Source organism: Nesoenas mayeri (assembly GCF_963082525.1).
Source record: "Nesoenas mayeri genome assembly, chromosome: Z".
Classification (NCBI taxonomy): domain Eukaryota; kingdom Metazoa; phylum Chordata; class Aves; order Columbiformes; family Columbidae; genus Nesoenas; species Nesoenas mayeri.
In genome coordinates this window covers 49,624,929-49,641,954 of record NC_137542.1, presented here as the reverse complement: position 1 = coordinate 49,641,954, position 17,026 = coordinate 49,624,929, and the positions used below count along the sequence as shown (strand labels likewise).

The following is a 17,026-nucleotide window of genomic DNA, read 5'->3' as shown; positions in this document are numbered from 1 at the left end:
GACGTTTATTAGGAATGATGGAGGACGTATTAAAGAAGGAAACATCTATCAAAAAAATTGCTTTACAAGAAGATTTCAGGATATCTAGTGCTGTTCCTGTACATTTTAAATTCCAAAGGGCAACCCAGAGGTACAGATGAATATGTGTTGATATGAACTTAGAGTATTTGACTGAAATGATGATTTTAGTGGAAAATTGTAGGGTAGGATAGGCCTGAACAACAGAATACAATGTATTGCCAATCTATTAGAAAAGGGAACATTTAATGTTAAAGATGATGCATTATTAAAAAAAAATTGAATCTTTCATACAGCCATGCTTGAACTGGCAGTATTGGTTGAGAGATTAGATGCAGGAGAATAATGTGGGAAATGGCAGCTGAGTTTCCTTTCAAGAAGGATGGAAGTGAAGTGCTCCAGTGCTTAGTATGAGAGTTGTTTGCTGAACCAGATTTTGACAGGAAGTAATGAGACTAGCCAGAACTAGAGAAATTTCAGAAACACAAGTAGAAGTAAGTAGTAGAATGTGAGATTGAATGAAAGATTGAGAGCTGCAAAATAGCATGAAAAAAATTCATCAAGTTCATATTCTTTAGGAAAGGGTTTTTAAGACACATGGAACATTAAAATAAAACTTAGTATATCTAAAATAAACAGTGAGTTTCAGTTTTGAGACACAAAAAGTAAAAATCAAAATAATGCATGCTAGTTAATACTGATAAAGAAGTTATTTTATCTGCCACATGCAAGTAGACATTGAAACTCATTGCAATATAATGTTTGTGGGAACTAGGTTTTAGCAGGAGAAGGTTAGATATTGTCAGAAAACAAGTTTATGCTTTTTACTATGTTTGCAGATGGAAAGGAATTAATTTTTTGGGACAACCTCGTTGGGAGTTCAACAGCTTTCCTCAACAACTTGACGTAACCTGTCTGTCTTTATATTTGATGTTACCAATTGGTGTTTTTCTTTGATACTGTGTGCTGCTGAACAGGTGTTACATGCCACCCAGGAGTTCTGAAATTAAGTGCAAGATAAAGTTACTTGTGTCTAAACTTTGAATCATTTGGGGAATAAAAGACAAAAATATTTTTGAATTATTAATTTTATGATCATTTGGTTTATGTAATTATTGTTTAGAATAATTCTGAGCACACTAACACTTTTAAAATCAGTCACTATTCTGTCATGAATCAGCATACAGCAGTATTGGTTTCTACCTGGGATCATTCAATCTTGGCATAGTACTCAGTAAGTCATGCTTTTTATTTGTAATAATTTTTCTATATCTTTACCTTAATGCTGTCATGGGATGACATTTAATAAAATTTACTGATTTACAGTTCATTTTATATTTTAATAAGATTTTTATAAAATGAAGTTCAAAAAAGTTTTAGTATGGCTATGAGTAATCTGGCGTGGTTTCATGTGAAGATTAAAACAACTCTTGTGATACTTCTGAAATAAGTTTCAGGGAAGCAGTTTCCATTTAAGATTTTTCTGTTGTTTTAACCACGTTTCACTGTTGATCTGCAAGGGAGTAGTGTGCAATATAGGCAGTCCTTTTCCTATTTTGGTCAATGCTCCTTGCTTCACTTACTATTCAAGGTTAAATTCTGCATATACAATACCATTTACTGAACGTGGTTGCTTATTTTGAAAGCAGCTGTACTTAAAATTGCTATATAAATGATCAAAGTGCTTATTTTTTTTTTTAAATGGTTCTGCTTCTTAGAACTTGGGAGTTGATTATATTTAACATACAACCTGCTGTGACCATAAATATAAAAGGCTGTTACCCTGCTTTCAAATTTTATTTGGGTGTTCAGTGTTACAAACAGTTGTGTACAGTATTCCTCCTTTGATTGCAAAGACTGCAATTTAATAATGTTAGTAAAAGAGCATGTGTAAGTATGTATGGCTGTATCTATACACTGAGTATAAATACTTTATTTATTGTAATTAATTTTAAGTACGTAACTTGAAAACTATTTCAAAGACCAGTCATGACAGAAGTTTAAAATGTCAGAGGCTGGAAAGAGGGAGATTAATATGTTAGTGTTTCCAAACTAGCACAGTTTAATTACAGGTTTTAATATTTAATATAATTATACAGTGCTTTTCACTTTCATGGTTTTAATGTGAACTAATTTATCTTCATGACACCCTGCTGTAAAGCACTTGAGCAATGCTTATCCCCAGTTCACAAGTGGGGAATCAGATTTGGTCTTGGTACCAAACAGCACTGCAGAGGAATTCTGGGCTGCCCCTGGTCCTCTTGTCAGGCAAACAAAACCAACCATATGCCATGCCACAGCATCGTGGTGCTCATCTGGGGCTGTGCTGCACCCCAATGGAAGCCACCACCTTGGTGTGGGACCTGTAGCTCTGCCTGGGGTTGAACGTGAGCCTTCCTGTGGCTATTGACAGGGCTGCACCTTCCAGCTCCTAAGGCAGTTTCATCCCCTTGCTTGCTCAGGTGATTTCTCATCTCCTCACCCAGTCCCACATTTTCAGAAGTGGCAGTGTAGAAATCCTGTCTGTTGCCCAAGTGTAGTCTGTGTTTGAGTGAGAGTGGAAACAGGCTAAATCAGTGTCCTCCTGACTGTAAGTGAATGTAGTGATCTTGAGAAGTGCCTGGTTGAGAGACATGGAGATGGTCATGTCTCAACACTAAAACAAGAGTGATATGGACAGTGGAAGCTGAGGCTTCCCTAGCACCACCACTAGGATCTCTGGTTGCTGCCATAGTGGGGAAGGGGTTTGTACTCATGCCTGATCTGGCATGCCATCTCTGTGCTCTTTTAGTCCATGCTATTGATGAAGACTGCCAATAGTGTTGAAGGATCAGTGAATTACAACTGTAGTTGGTGCCAGTGACATCTATACTGAAACTTCTTTATACATCCTGATTAATAATTTTTATCATCCTGAGTGTAGCCTGCATGTAAGGTCTTGTAAGGAAAAATCCCTCTGAGTCAAATGTATCTGTACTACTGTGCTGAAGAGCATTGTAGAGCTCAGACCCTCAGCTTGCTATCTCCAGCTCTTATAGTGTTCCAGCCTACTGCCTTGAAAATAATGCTGGTGTAAGTATAGCGATGCTGAGCCCCTGGGAAAGGTGTATTTGGGATCATGCTGGGAGAAAAGGCCTTGATGGGGGCAGTTTTGCTGGCCAGGGCAGCAGGCACCCCTTGTTTGTGTTAAGGAGCCCTGTTGTTAAAGAATCTGTAGTAGCTATGTTGAAATTTAACCTTCTAGCACAAACTGACCGATGAGCTTTTGATAAAACGTAAACAGTTACAGAAGGAATTCTGTGTTTTTCCTAAACAGGGAGGCTTAGCTAAGGAATCTTGGGCTATTTTTAATTCAACCTAAAAGTAGCCATACCAAGATTATTTAAACATAACTCTCCATTGAAGTGAGAGATAAATATAAGTGAATTTTGTTAAGTCGGTGCTTTTATATGGTTTCCTTTCACAGGTCTTTTATCTGCATTTAAGAGCAATTAAATATTTAAACTAATTGCAAGGTGATACTGCAAACTTGGGTCTGTGCAACAGCTGCACTGCTTGTTCTCATGTGGCTTGATTTTCCTTTTTATCTTGTTCTTTGCAACTGAAGACTTACCGGTATGTGTTTCATGTGACTGATATGAAAGCCTCTTAAAACTAACATGGAAGACCACACAGAAGAAGAGGTTTTTCATTCCTTGATTTTGGTACTGTCTTGGGCTTGATTCCTGTCTTCTGAGAAATGGTGCTGGTTCCTGCGGAAGGCAGGAGAGTTCATTTGCATCTTCGAAGACACAGTTCCTATTAATCTAAATATGTATATGTGTGTATATATCTATGTTAAATATACAGCAGTGCTGTGTTCCCATCTGTAGGCTCTGAAGTTGGAGGCAGTTTAGGAAGTTGCTGAGATGGAAGATTATTTTTGTATTTTACTCAGCAACTAGTAGACAAGACATCCCTCTGATCCTTTAAAACCTCTGGTTGTATTTTCATTGAATAAAGATTCCAGCATTCCCTGTGACTGCTTAAAAACTTCACCAACATGGTAGAGCTGAAGTTGTTAAAGGAAGGCTTGAATCAATGTTTACTTCCTACACATCTGAAGAGTTGTAGCTATCTTGGTTTTACAAGGTCTCACTACTCCTTTGAAAAAGGGAGTTTTTACAAGCCTGACTGTGTAATTTTCCTTCCCTGTTGTGTGGTTTTTGTTTTGTTGTTTTGGGTTCATTTGGGTTGGGGAGGTGGGGGGGGGGTTTGTTTGTGGTGGTGGTGGTGTTTTGTCTTGGGTTGTTTTGTGGTTGTTTTTTGTTTTTGTTTTTTGTTTGTGTTTTTGTTTTTTTGTTTGGTTTTGGGGTTTTTTTGGTCTACAGAGGTAATGGGCCCTAGAATTTAAGTGATAGATTGTGTAATGTGGTTAAGTATCTAACATCTGCTCAAAACTTAACAAGGTAGATTGATAGAATCATTGTGGTTGAAAAAGTTCTTTAAGATTGAGTCTAACTGTTAACCTAGCACTGGCATGTCCACCTCTAAACCATGTCCCTAAGAACCTCACCTACACATCTCTTAACCACCTCCAGGGATGGTGACTCCACTACTTCCCTGGGCAGCCTGTTCCAATGCCTGACAACCCTTTCTGTGAAGAGATGTTTCCTAATAGCAGAACTTGAGATCATTTCCTTTTGTCCTATCACTTGATACTTGGCAGAAAAGACCAACACCCTCCATGCTACAACCTCCTTTCATGTAGTTGTAGACAGCAATGAGGTCTCCCCTCAGCCTCATTTTCCCCAGGCTAAACAGCCCCAGCTCCCTCAGCTGCTCCTCATCAGACTTGTGCTCCAGACCCCTCACCAGCTTTGTTGTCTTTCTCTGCACTCTCTCCAGCACCTCAATGACTTTCCTGTAGTGAGGGGCCCAAAACTGAACACAGGATACAAAGTGGGGCCTCACCAATGCTGAGTACAGGGGGATGATCACTTCCCTAGTCCTGCTGGCTGCACTATTCCTGATTACACAGTTGTGACAAGCCCCAAATCAAAATGTTAACTTGTCTTGGCCATGCTTAAAATACCTTGCATCTGGCTTGATGGTGCACTACTTGAGTTTCCCTGACTGTCTAGATAAATGCTTCTCAGCCTTTTCAGTTGGAGTATGTCTTAAAAAATACCCAGTGGAGGTGCAGTCTTCTTCAGAAAAACAGAGATGAGTAGATGGTGCAAGAACTTGCTTTAGCTAATTTTGTCAACCTTTATAAGAGGCCACCAGTGGAAAATCACTGATGTCACTGCAAAATTTGAATTAGTGCAACCTGTGACCAAAGCACTGCCTGATGTAAATCTAGTCACTTCAGTCCATACTAGGCTAATTCAGGTAGACTTGATCTGAATTGTCTGTGTGCTGACATTGCCTATGTGAAAATGCTCCTTCAGAAGCACCGCAGTCTCACAGGGTGGTGAATCTTATTTGTGATGGAAATGCCTTTAGTGCTTTAAGACTTTGGATTTGTTTGGGGTTTTTTTTTATTTGTTTAGCTTTACAGAACCATCCATCACAGCTCAGAGGCAACAAGGTGATGATCTGCCTAATGTTCATCAATAGCAGCACTCACTAGCAGTCATTTAAACATGAGCGAGATTGCCAAAGTTATAGGAATTACGCAGATGTTTTGGAGAGAGCGTTTTTAACATCACAGTTGTAGAAATACTATGGAAAGTCTCATTTTCCTTGTAGAAGCATTCTAGCATAGCAGCTGAGATGGGAGGAAAAAACCTCACCTTTATTTTAATGTTTTATTGTAAAATATTTTTAGTTAAATACCTCTTCATAGGCTGTAACTTCTAAGTGCTTATGACGACTGAGGAGAAATTTAAGTATTTTTTTAAAAAAAATGTTTAGATTAAAGCCAAGACATCCAAAACAGGACAAAACACATACAAAAACCTCTGCAGTACTTCTTTCCCCTGGCCCCTTGAACCTCTCTTCTTTGTATGAAACATGATTGTTTTCTTTTCTTGCTGTTTACAGGTGCTCCTGACCCAACAGCAGGTGCTAGCATAGATGATGAAAACTGCTGGCATTTGGATGAGGAACAGGTCCAAGAACAGGTTAAAATCTTCCTCTCCCAGGGCGGATACCACGGATCAGGGAAGCAGCTCAATTTGCTCTTTGCGAAGGTTTGTTGAGTACTCTAAACCTTCCTCTTTTCTCTCTCTCCATCCCCAAGCCAGTCTGTACTTCTTCGAGTCTTACTTGAAGACTTGTTCTAAAACAAGACAAAGTCTTGGGAACACAATGGCAATGTAATAATGAATTGTACAGCAATGGAATACAATCTGATGTGTCTTGAGATCAGTATAAGGATATGAAGGAACATTTCAGCTGTCTGCAGATTTGCTATTCTTTTCTTTCCCACCCCCAAAATGTTGGAGAAACCTGTAGAAATTAATCTTGCAGCAGGTTGCATGTTAGAACTGTGGATTACTTGTTGAAGACATGTCTTTGAAGAATTGCAATGGGATACTGAAGCCAAAAACTGTTACAATTAGGAAGACAGACTGTTTTGTTTATTTTTTTCTACTTGAAAATTTCACACCAGATCTATAAGTTACATTTTCTTATTTAACAGAGGTGGAATGTTTAATTCTTCAGCATACTATCTGTATTGTGATTTCTTTCTTTTTTCCAAGTTTGTTTTAAAAGACTTGTTTCCTAGGTGCGAGAGATGCTAAAGATGAGAGATTCAAATGGAGCTCGCATGTTGACGTTGATAACAGAACAGTTCATGGCTGACCCTCGTCTGTTACTTTGGAGACAACAAGGAACTACAATGACTGACAAGTATAGACAGCTCTGGGATGAACTGGGTAAATGCACAGTCTTCAAAATCACCTAGGTGTTCATATGTATAATAATGAAGAAACAGTTACATGTTTGGGGTGGAGAAAAAATTTGTGGTACTAGATAAAGCAGGTTAGTGTTTTCTGCAGTTTCACTTCTTTAGTTAGTGTTGGGTGAAATTGAATTTCTGATCTACAGTATCAGACAATCAGGAGAGGAAGCATGGTATGAAACAAGTACAATTGCAACACATTGTAAGTGGCTGAGGATCTAAAAAGAATTAAGCAAAAGCAGAAATGTAGCTACACAACTGAGGGTAAGTATATAAGCCACTAGTGGAAAGGCTAAGAAAGAAACTAGAGAGAAATAGAAAACAAAAAGACAATATTAATTAACTGTATAAGAAGATACCAACAAAGAAAAAGTCCATTACTGAGCAGGGAAGGAAGTCAAATAACAGAGGGCTAAAACAATGAACACTGCTTTACAGGAAAGGTCAGATGTGACCAGATAAGTTGTACAACAGAGGGAGGAACAGAGACTGAAATGGGAAAGGAATATTTAAATTGTTAAGGTCTGAGGACGGTTGCTCTACAGTGTTCTGGAAACTTGCTGACATGCTTTAGAACTACTGCTTCAGAAGTTCTCAAAATCTAAAGGAGTTTGTGGTAGAGAGAAGAAATTCAAAACAACTTGAATATAAATGTCACCAGTATTTTATAGGTGGGTAGTTGAGTGGAAAGAATATTAAGTAACAACAAGCATTGCTTTCCTAGGTGTAAGGTACTGGAACAAACCAATTGGTGTGTGTGTAGAAGATAAAGGTTGTGAAAGACAACCTGAATTATTTAAAATACAGTGACAAATCTAATTTTGTTTTCTAAAAGGTAATTTGTTTTGCATATGAGTGAAGGGATTAGTGTGCATGTCTTAGCTGTAGTAAGGTTTTGGATGCTGTCTCAGCTTTCTCAGAGCAAGGTGAAGACACACAGCCTAAATGGAATCACTTTGTGGTTCATGGAATTTGGAGTGGTTACCTCTGCTCTCACTCAATCTGGAAAGACATGTCAAGCGTAGACTGAAAAGAAATCTGTCTTGAGATGTGTTCTGATCAATATTGGTATGTCTGACTGTCAAGGGTTAATATTGCAGGGTGACAGTAAAACCCTGGCAGATGTATTGTTAACCTCCTCTCCCCTCCACTTTCCCCTTCTTGCCCCTCCCTCTCCCCCCTTCCCAGTAAGGACAGGCGATCCAGAGGGAAAGAAGGACAGAGAGAAGAGAGTTGGGAAAATTAAAAATGTTTCACTAATGCTACTAATAAGAATAGAGAAAATAATACAAAATATACAAAACCAATCTTGAAAGTCTCAGCAACTGCAGAGCCGGCACCCGAAGTCCTGGATTGGACTCTGCAGCCAACCAGAGCTGGATTCAGTCTCTCACTAGGCCTCAGTTCGCAGGGGCGACTAGCAAGGCCCTTTCCTAATGTCAGCCATGAGGAAAAAAGGGACGAGATCCTAGTGATCTCGCACTTTTATATGAAGTATTCACGTGAATGGAATGTTATACGCAGTTGGTCAGTTTCTTGGTCACTTGTTTCTCGTTGTCCCTCTCGCGAGATGTCCATCCATGCTTATCAATAACTTCGCATTCCATTGCTAGTTTTACCAAAACATGTATCTGGTTCTACAGGAAAATGCAGCTAATATGAAGGTATGAAGGCTTTAGCTGACAGGCAAATTCACTAGAAGAGAATCTTGTTTTTTAACAAAACCAGGACACTGACTTACGTGGCATGGAACACATAAATATTAAATAGCAAACAAAAAAGCCCAGCAGATGATGACCTATGGGACATTATGTAAACATTGCAGAAAACAGAATCAAAGACCATGAAGCTTGTGATATATTCTAAAGGTCCAAAATCAAAGTATATACAATTAAATCTAAGCAAGAATAATATTCTTCATTTAAAAAGGAAACACCAAAAGCAAAACTTAAGTTTTCCACTGTTAAAGGTTAAAGATGACCATGATTGATTGTGTGTTGACTGGTGGGGCTAAGACTAGGTATAAACCTGTTTATCATATGTTATGTTCACTGTAAATGAAGCATTGGGCTAATAAAGCACTAGCTGTTGAGATTATAGACTTCTGTGGTGGAAAGCCTTAATATCAGAGCAAGCAAATCTCTGTTAAAGAAAGTGTGGATATAACTGCTTTGTCTTCAAGTGTAACAACTGTTTTAGTATGCCATTTTATGATGCCTTGTCTTTTTGGGGAATAGCAGTTTTTGCCAAGCGGGGCACGTGCTTAGCTGGACATATATGCATTAAAATTGTATCCCACCGTACTGATGAAAACTGGAGGGTCTCATGCTTCATTGCTTATGTGGGTTGAGCTGGTAGGAGGTGGCAGAGGCAGAAATGTGTTCTCCATCTGTTACCTGTAGCAGTTTTGCCACATGCTGTCAATAAACCTGAAAGGTTTTGTTAAATTTTCTTGTTTCATCAGTTTCATATTAACATCATTTTCTTGTCAGCACTTGTCTGAAGGTAGAGGAGGTGGAATCTCTCTGCCTGCGACATCAAATAAGCAATATTTTAGATTAATTGAATTTATTTGTTTACCTTGTTTAATCAGAATTATAGATGCTGATCCCCAAAAAGCACAGTGCAACCTCTAGCCTCACCACTTCAGCTGCTGTTTTTGCAATCTGAGGCTGACCCTGTTGTTTCAGTCCTGAACTCTGCCACCTCTAACAGTCTCAAAATATATTGTGTACCATGGTTTCAATTGCAAACACTTTTCAGTCACTTCAGGTGTGTAGTAGGATGAGGGTAGAACTTAACTTGTTTCTTCCACCTCCAGCTCATGTTTATGTTGCGAAATGTCTATTTCTTCCCCAAACCAGTAGGGTTCCTTCCACTGGTGCTTAGAAAGTTCCCTCAAAATTGCTGTTAATTAGATAAATCTCTCTAGCTTGACACTTACCCTGTGTGAAAGTTACAAGCTGCTGCCATGTGTTTGCTTGGATTTCACCTTGAGTTTCACCGGAACACAAAACTTTTTCCAGATGAAAAGTGCATCTTTAAAAAATGTGACCATGCATAAGTTCAAGGAGATTTTAACGGAGACCAGAGTTACAATAGCAAGCTGCAGAAGGAATAGCAGAATGATCCTGGCAACATACAATCTGTGCCAGTAGTGTCAGAGATAACTCAGACATTGTGTTTAGGGGGGTGATATTATCATTATGTTCTAAAATAATGTTGGCTTCCTGTCTTGCCATCTTCTAGGATGTCAGAAATTAAATATCAATAAAGGGAGTGAGACAGGCTTTTGCATACTTAATTTTTTTAATAATCTGGTCAAAGTAATCTGGGAATGGCATACATGTATGTGTTTAAAAACAATTTTATCTATGATGATCTAATTTATTTCACAGGTAGGTAGCAATTTAACATTGTCATTATGGGGAATTTTAGGACATAAAAAAGTATGTAAATACAGACTCTGCTTAGCAAAGGCTTGCTTGCTTATCCTGGTATGCTGTCTGCCAATTGCTAGGCATATGGCCACTTTGTCAGTTCCATCTTGGCACAGGCTTTTAAGTTACTTAAAAAACTTAAGCTTTGGTCTTTGGCTGGGTCACTTGAGCCTTTCATTAGAACTTAACTGATGCTTCCTGCCTGGCATTGGGAAGGGTACTGGAAGGACACACTGGGCTCTGATCAGAATTCCTGTTAGGTTTGTGGTATATTGTTGACCTCAAAAGAAGCCAGATTGGGTTTGAGTGTTTGAAGGAGCTGATTTTAAAACAAAACAAACTAACTAAATCCCACAAAACAAACACAAAACAAAAAACCACCACCACTGAAAAACACAAATACTTCACATCTAAGTATGAACCTAGCAATTTTCTAATACAAAGTCCTAATTCTGTAAGCAATATTATGATTCAAAAGCCTCAAGTTAACAAAAAGCCTTACACATAACTAGCTAGTGGGTTTTTTTAAGCGTTTAGATCAGGAAGAAGAATATAATAATTTCACTTCGGAGATTCCCCTATTGTACATCAAAGAATGGGTTGAGCTAAATGCTACGTATAGAACTCCAGTGGTTTAGTATTGGAAGCATCAAGGTTATAGGTCAAAGCTATAAGGCTTGCTAATATACTTCTTGTACTAGAAGAATTTAGATGGAACTTCAGTGACACACTGGTGAACACTTGCAACCAGCCACAATAATGCATGAACGTGCTTTCCAGAGTTTAGAGCAGAGTTAGAAGTCTTCACGTGTCGTTTAAATGGTGTCTCACTAGGCACATTTCACATGCTGATCTTCTGTTGGTGAGCATGGTTGAAGACTTCAGTGTATCAGAGTGATTAATTATCTGAAGCCCCTCGGTTTGCCTTTTTAATTAAATTACATTGGTAAAATGGGGGGTTATGGAAATGCACAGTATATATCTGCTGATGCCCGTTGAGCTGAGATGTCTGATTTGAAGAAAAGGTCACTTAGCCTCCTTTGTAGTCTAGAGGGAAATTTGGACCATACAATCTTACTGCAGCAATAATTCATCCATCAAAAATTAAGTAAAAGTTGCTTGTTATCTACAAAATTGAAAATATTTCCTGAAAAAAAGGGAAAATTTGACTTTGTGCCCCAGCCCAGGGATCATGATGTTTGTGAGGTTCTACTTTGGAATTAAATGTTGAGCGCTGCCAGATGCCAGACATCGAGAAGAGGCTGAGTTTTGTCAGCGAATGGGATCTGCAAGTTAATTGATGTTTTCTGTAGGCTTCTGGCTGTGAAATGAAATTGGGAGCCCTTTAGCCACATGGATAATACAGGACCTGAATACAAATATCACATGTCACTATCAGGGCCCACTGTGAAACAGTACTGTTCCCACTCGAACACGGCGCCATTACAGATAATTTAAATATGGGGATTACATTTAAACTAAAAGCCCCATTTGCCTTTTACTGCAATTTAAATGTCCTCTTAGCAAAATCTAAGTGACAAATTAAATGAAAAAGGTGCCCACATTTTTAAAGCTGTAATGCAAAACAACCTTTTATTGCTTCTCATGTGCCACGAATGAATCATTATACTTGTCAACCCTAAACCAAGCCATAATTGGAGCAGCTACTGTTATCAAAGCGGGGCTGCTCTTGTGACAGCTTAATAAAGCTGAAACTGTTAAATTAAATCCCAGATGCTTAATCTGATGAAAGCAGTCAAGTAGAAGAATCTCAAGTATCTACTGCTTGGTAGAATGATGGAGCCCAACAGCTTGTCAACATGTAGATTACAGGATCAAAACTTTTTTTTTTTTTTGTGAACTAGCATTTTCATTGTATTTATATGCTCTTGCTTGCCTTCCTGATGTAGAAACTTCACATAATTTGCATGTTTCGAAACAAACTTTTCCAGCAGATTTCCTCCATTTTGATATATAAGCACTGTTTAAGTGGAGGAGGGCTGGTTTTCTTAAGTCAAGGATTAGTTTCTTGTGGAACAAAAATAAGATGGCTATGCCATGGGGAAGAGGGTGTGTCCAAAGAGCTCTTTCAAGGCATGGCAGTGGAGAAAATTGGTGAATGTGTTCTGGGTTTGCATCATGCTCATCCTCGTCTCTGTAGGTCCTGTTATTTTACAGTGTTGTGGAGAGCTTAAAAGGTAGCTGAGCAGTCCCTCCATTTTTAATGCATATACTTCTCCTGTCTACCTCAACTGCTTGTTGGTACCTAAAGGTTTTAAGTGTAGGAACCTGTCACGGTATTGCCATGACACTTACTCATGGTACAGAGCTTTCCTGAGTGATATCCTTAGAGTCTTTTCTGTTACACGTAGTAAATGGGTTGTTATCATAAAGGTATTTCCTGAGCAGAATGGCATGTCTTTGCCTTACTAGTTGTAGTAGCCTTAGTCTTGGTAGTGTTTCACTAGGACTTTGCCCTGTTGTGAGCAGCTTTTTAAATGTTGGAGAGGCCTGATGGTCTGCACTGAGTTCACATTTGCCTATATTTTGGCCACTTTCTGCATTAGAGTGATACATTTTTATCTTAACTTAAAACTAATGTATCATTTTACAAGGTCATGTGTTGTAGCGAAATAGTACAATATATTTCCTGAAGGATCTTGCCTAAATTTTTATTAGTAACACTTTGCTCCTCATCTAAAACTTAATTCTAAATGTTGAGTTTAGGCAAGGAGTCATTATAGATTAATCAAGAGAGATTTAATTATTCTATTGCTGTGAGCAAACTAATGATTCAATGTTAAATAATGCTTTTCTGATCTGGAAACCACTCTAAATTTTTCTAATAAAAGTGTATATTCATCTCTAGAAAATACAAAGTTAGATTCTTGTAAATTTAACTAAATGAAGCTATTCTCCATGTATATTTCTATCTCAGGCATTCCTTCCATTTGTATTTAGAGAGACAAACTTACATGAATGGGTCATGCCAGCTGTTCTAAACAGATTATCTCTGCTTAGTACATAAATGGAGGGGAAAAAGGACAAAAGCAGCTGAGGTTGTTGCCAATACACCCCTAGAGAAATTCCTTCCTACTGCCAGATTTGATGACTACTTCAAGGCTGCCATGAAAAAGAATCACTGAAGTTAAGCATTCATTACAATTTTTGTTCTCCAGTGCCATTTTTCTGGAGCTGCATACTTTGTGTAATGTCTTTTTAGGATCAGCTGTGCAGCAGAAAAAATCATTTTTGCCCAAATTTTATGGTGCTTTGAAAATGGTAAGCAAGGCTCTAAGTTTCAAATTTGAGTGCTAAGCTTATGTCTATATTTTCATGATTTCTCTGAGTGCCTCAGGTTCTAGCTGCATCATGTTCTGCTTTAAAGCTAAGGAGAGTGCCAATGCCCTGTTCCTGTAAAAAGTAAAGTTAACTTCAAATATCTAAGTTAAATCAGTTGCACATATTACAATGCTGGCCTTGAAGTGAAAGCTGTAGGAAGACCCATGTTTCAAAGTGGGATGCATCATGCTTTGCACCATTTCCCTTGTTTTTTCATCATGGGACTTCTGAGTAGAGTGATGCCTTACACATTTGTGTCTTCAACTGTATCATATCCAGTAGACTGTCTTTGCTTAATTGATAAACACATGTGCTTTCAGTTCATGCACTTAAAGTTACATCTGCTGTTTCACAGAATAAGCTGTTGATGTATGTCAGTGTATTGGAATGGTTTGTGTTATTGGAGTCACTAAATTAACAGTACCTCTGAGTTAGCATCACAAGCCAGATTTGCTGCTTTAAAGCCTGAGTTATGGATGACAACTTAAATAAATTGCTGTCATGGCCCAGAGTGTCTCAGTTGTTGCTGTCATTCTCATTTCCCCGGTGAATGAAGCCAGGCTGCAATTCTGTGAAGATGGGTTCTGTCCGTCTTCTGAGGATGATTTCCTTCCTTCCTTCATTATTGACATGTGCCATAATGATATTTGAAATGAGAGTATATGAGGCTAAGGTATAACAGTAAGTGGGAGCTATTTTCAAATAGATTATTCTTTCCCATTATTAAAGTGCATTTATCAGATTTGAGGAATAATAGTGAAAGTAATTAAGTTTAGTTTATAAGCATAGCTTGAAGGTCTTATTTTTAGTGCTGTACAGAAAGTCTGGGCTTCCATTTCGTTTACTTGGATTGAAAGTACTTTTACACAGAAGCCAAATTTCTTGAAATACCCACATTAAAACAGTTTTGAAGTTTTTATTCTTAAGTTCTTGAACTGATTTACTTATAAATGTCCTAAAAAATGTTGTATATTGGAGCTGTTACAAAACTCATTATGGCCCTAACTGTTTAATTGTGACTGCCAAGATCAAGGGCAGAGGTTTACTATGAGCCCAAGCTGATACTTAGCAATTTTTTTTCCTTTCTCTCTTTATTTTTAATAATTCAGTAATGTTAAGCAGCCATTTAATTTTTCAGTATCACTTCTACTAAATACCAAGACTAGAGAGAAATAGTACATTTATGGAGAGGAATTGCTGAATCTTCACTGGTTTCTTTGAGTTTTACTGTGGTCTAACATATGGCCTTGTGATATTTTCCAGTTTTATGTCTTGAATAGATACTGGAAAAATAGCTGAAATTGGAAAAGTCATTTAAAGTGAGGGGTGTCAGTCTGCTTGTCTATCGAAGCAAGACGAAGGAAAGCCTGCATAATTTGAGATACCTATGTAGACTTAAAAAAGGATAGGGAAGACACTTCTGCCAAACAAACAAAAGTTAGCTGAAAATTGTAATTGGATCCAGACAAATGTAACTAGAAAACTAGAAATAAGCTTAGAATTTTGAGTTGTCATAGCCAGGCAGTAGACCAGCTAACCAGGAGCTGTGCTGATATTGAAGTATGCTGGTTTTGTAAAAACTCAACAATCACTTTTGGACTGGAAGACTAAAGTAACTCAGGAAATCTTAGAGTAAGAAAGAGTTACAACTAGAAAATCAGAATGTGTTCCTCTTGCCAGTTACAGTGGATTGTTTACATTCTGTGAGCATATTTGTGGTAATAGTACTTTTTAATGAACTTCTACTATGCAAGGGAGTGTGTGCACTTGCTTCACTTTTTTAAAAACTGAGAGGTATTTTCATCCCTTCATGAATATCTTGTTTGTTTGAAGAACTTATCAAACTTCCTGGTTTTGCATCTTCCTAAAAAAGTTAACTGTGAGAGGAATTCATTCATCTCAGTGATAAATTAAAATAGAGGTATGTTAATGTGTTTACAGTTAGTAGTCACATTAACTTTTCTTCTGAAAATCATCAAAGTCTCTGAAAATAGACTGTGACTGTTGCGAGTGTATAACCAGTTAAAATATTTGATAGAATATCTGATCCCTCTTTTGAGGAGGAGCATACTTTTTGTTCACCGCCTAGCTGTAAATGTCAGCAACTAGTTAAAATTGTGAAGAAACGTATAAAGATACTCGGAGTGATTTTGCACTATTTGTGCTAGTATTAGCAATGCTTTTACCTTAAATTTATTCTTTCTTAACAAATGAATGGTTTTGTGAATATTAGGGAAGTTCATCTGTGGGATTCATTAGCAGCTGCTTTATACTTTTCTCTAGCTTTGTAGACTAATAGCTCATGTCTTCTTGTGGTAGTCAGGTTGGAGGGGTACTATAGGTGCATAGAGGGGCATCTAATGGACATGTGACAAATCCTAAGTGCTCTCTTGGATTGTAGACTTGGGCTATGATATTGTAAACTGCTCCTTTCAAGTAGATTTCTGTTGTTACATTAAACCCTTTGGTCAAACGGTAGAATGTCTGTAAAGATGCAGCAGTTTTTCAAACAAACTCAAAAAGACGTAACTCAAAACAACAGCTGCCTGCAAAATGACAGAGTGCTTGCTTGGTTCCTTTTTCTGTTGTGCTAGAAGTTGAAAATGCAGGAAGAGGAGAGCAGGAGTGTTTTACTTGACACAGAGATCAGAGAGTGTAATTGATGATAGCTTAGAATAGAATCTCAATATTTAAATACCTATTCCCTTTCAGCCAAATACACATGTGCCTTTAACCCATGGAGCTGCAGTGTGCAGCAAGAGAGAAAGGGAAATTTTAAGGGATTAGGCATTTTTTTGTTCCTGGGTTACATCTCCACTCCCCTGATGCGTGTTTGGAGTTTAGTGTGCAGAAGGGCAGTGATTCCCTCTTGCCATCAATGCTGCAGGTAATCTATTGCATTAATCAGCCAGCTAGTGTGAAATGCATGGGGAGTGATTATACTATCATACACAATACAATCAGCATGAAGCACTTGTCAAGACTAATACATCAAAGTTTAATTCAGTAATAGAATGAATTAGAGCAAAATGAAGCATTCTGTTCTCCAACACAGCACCTATAGAAATCCCGTTTTTTCTGAAGGCTGCACAGAGAAACCATAATGCATTAAGGAATTGTTTTTATGAATAAAATTGCAGCTTGGATCCAACTGAGTGCTGAGAGTACTTTTCCTTGGGGTTCTTATCAAGAACAACACTGAAGTGCTTTGCCTATCTTCACTGTTCCATAAAAGCAACTGTTTAATTGGAGCATTCTCCAGTGGGACTTCTGATTATGCTTTGTTCTGATGGAGATCTCTCTGTGCCTGGAGGAAGGAGGTGGCTTTGCCAGT

At 38.0% G+C, this 17,026-nt stretch overlaps 1 protein-coding gene across 1 annotated transcript in view; it reads left to right on the top strand.

Moving 5' to 3' along the window:
• ZSWIM6 (zinc finger SWIM-type containing 6) overlaps positions 1-17,026 on the top strand; it is a gene marked incomplete at its 3' end in the record, with an annotated part of 112,529 nt that overhangs the window by 65,970 nt on the left and 29,533 nt on the right. The window contains exons 3-4 of the mRNA XM_080362239.1: positions 6,046-6,194; positions 6,734-6,884. Of these exons, the coding sequence (XP_080218365.1) occupies positions 6,046-6,194; positions 6,734-6,884 (300 nt within the window). The remainder of the gene's footprint in view (positions 1-6,045; positions 6,195-6,733; positions 6,885-17,026) is intronic.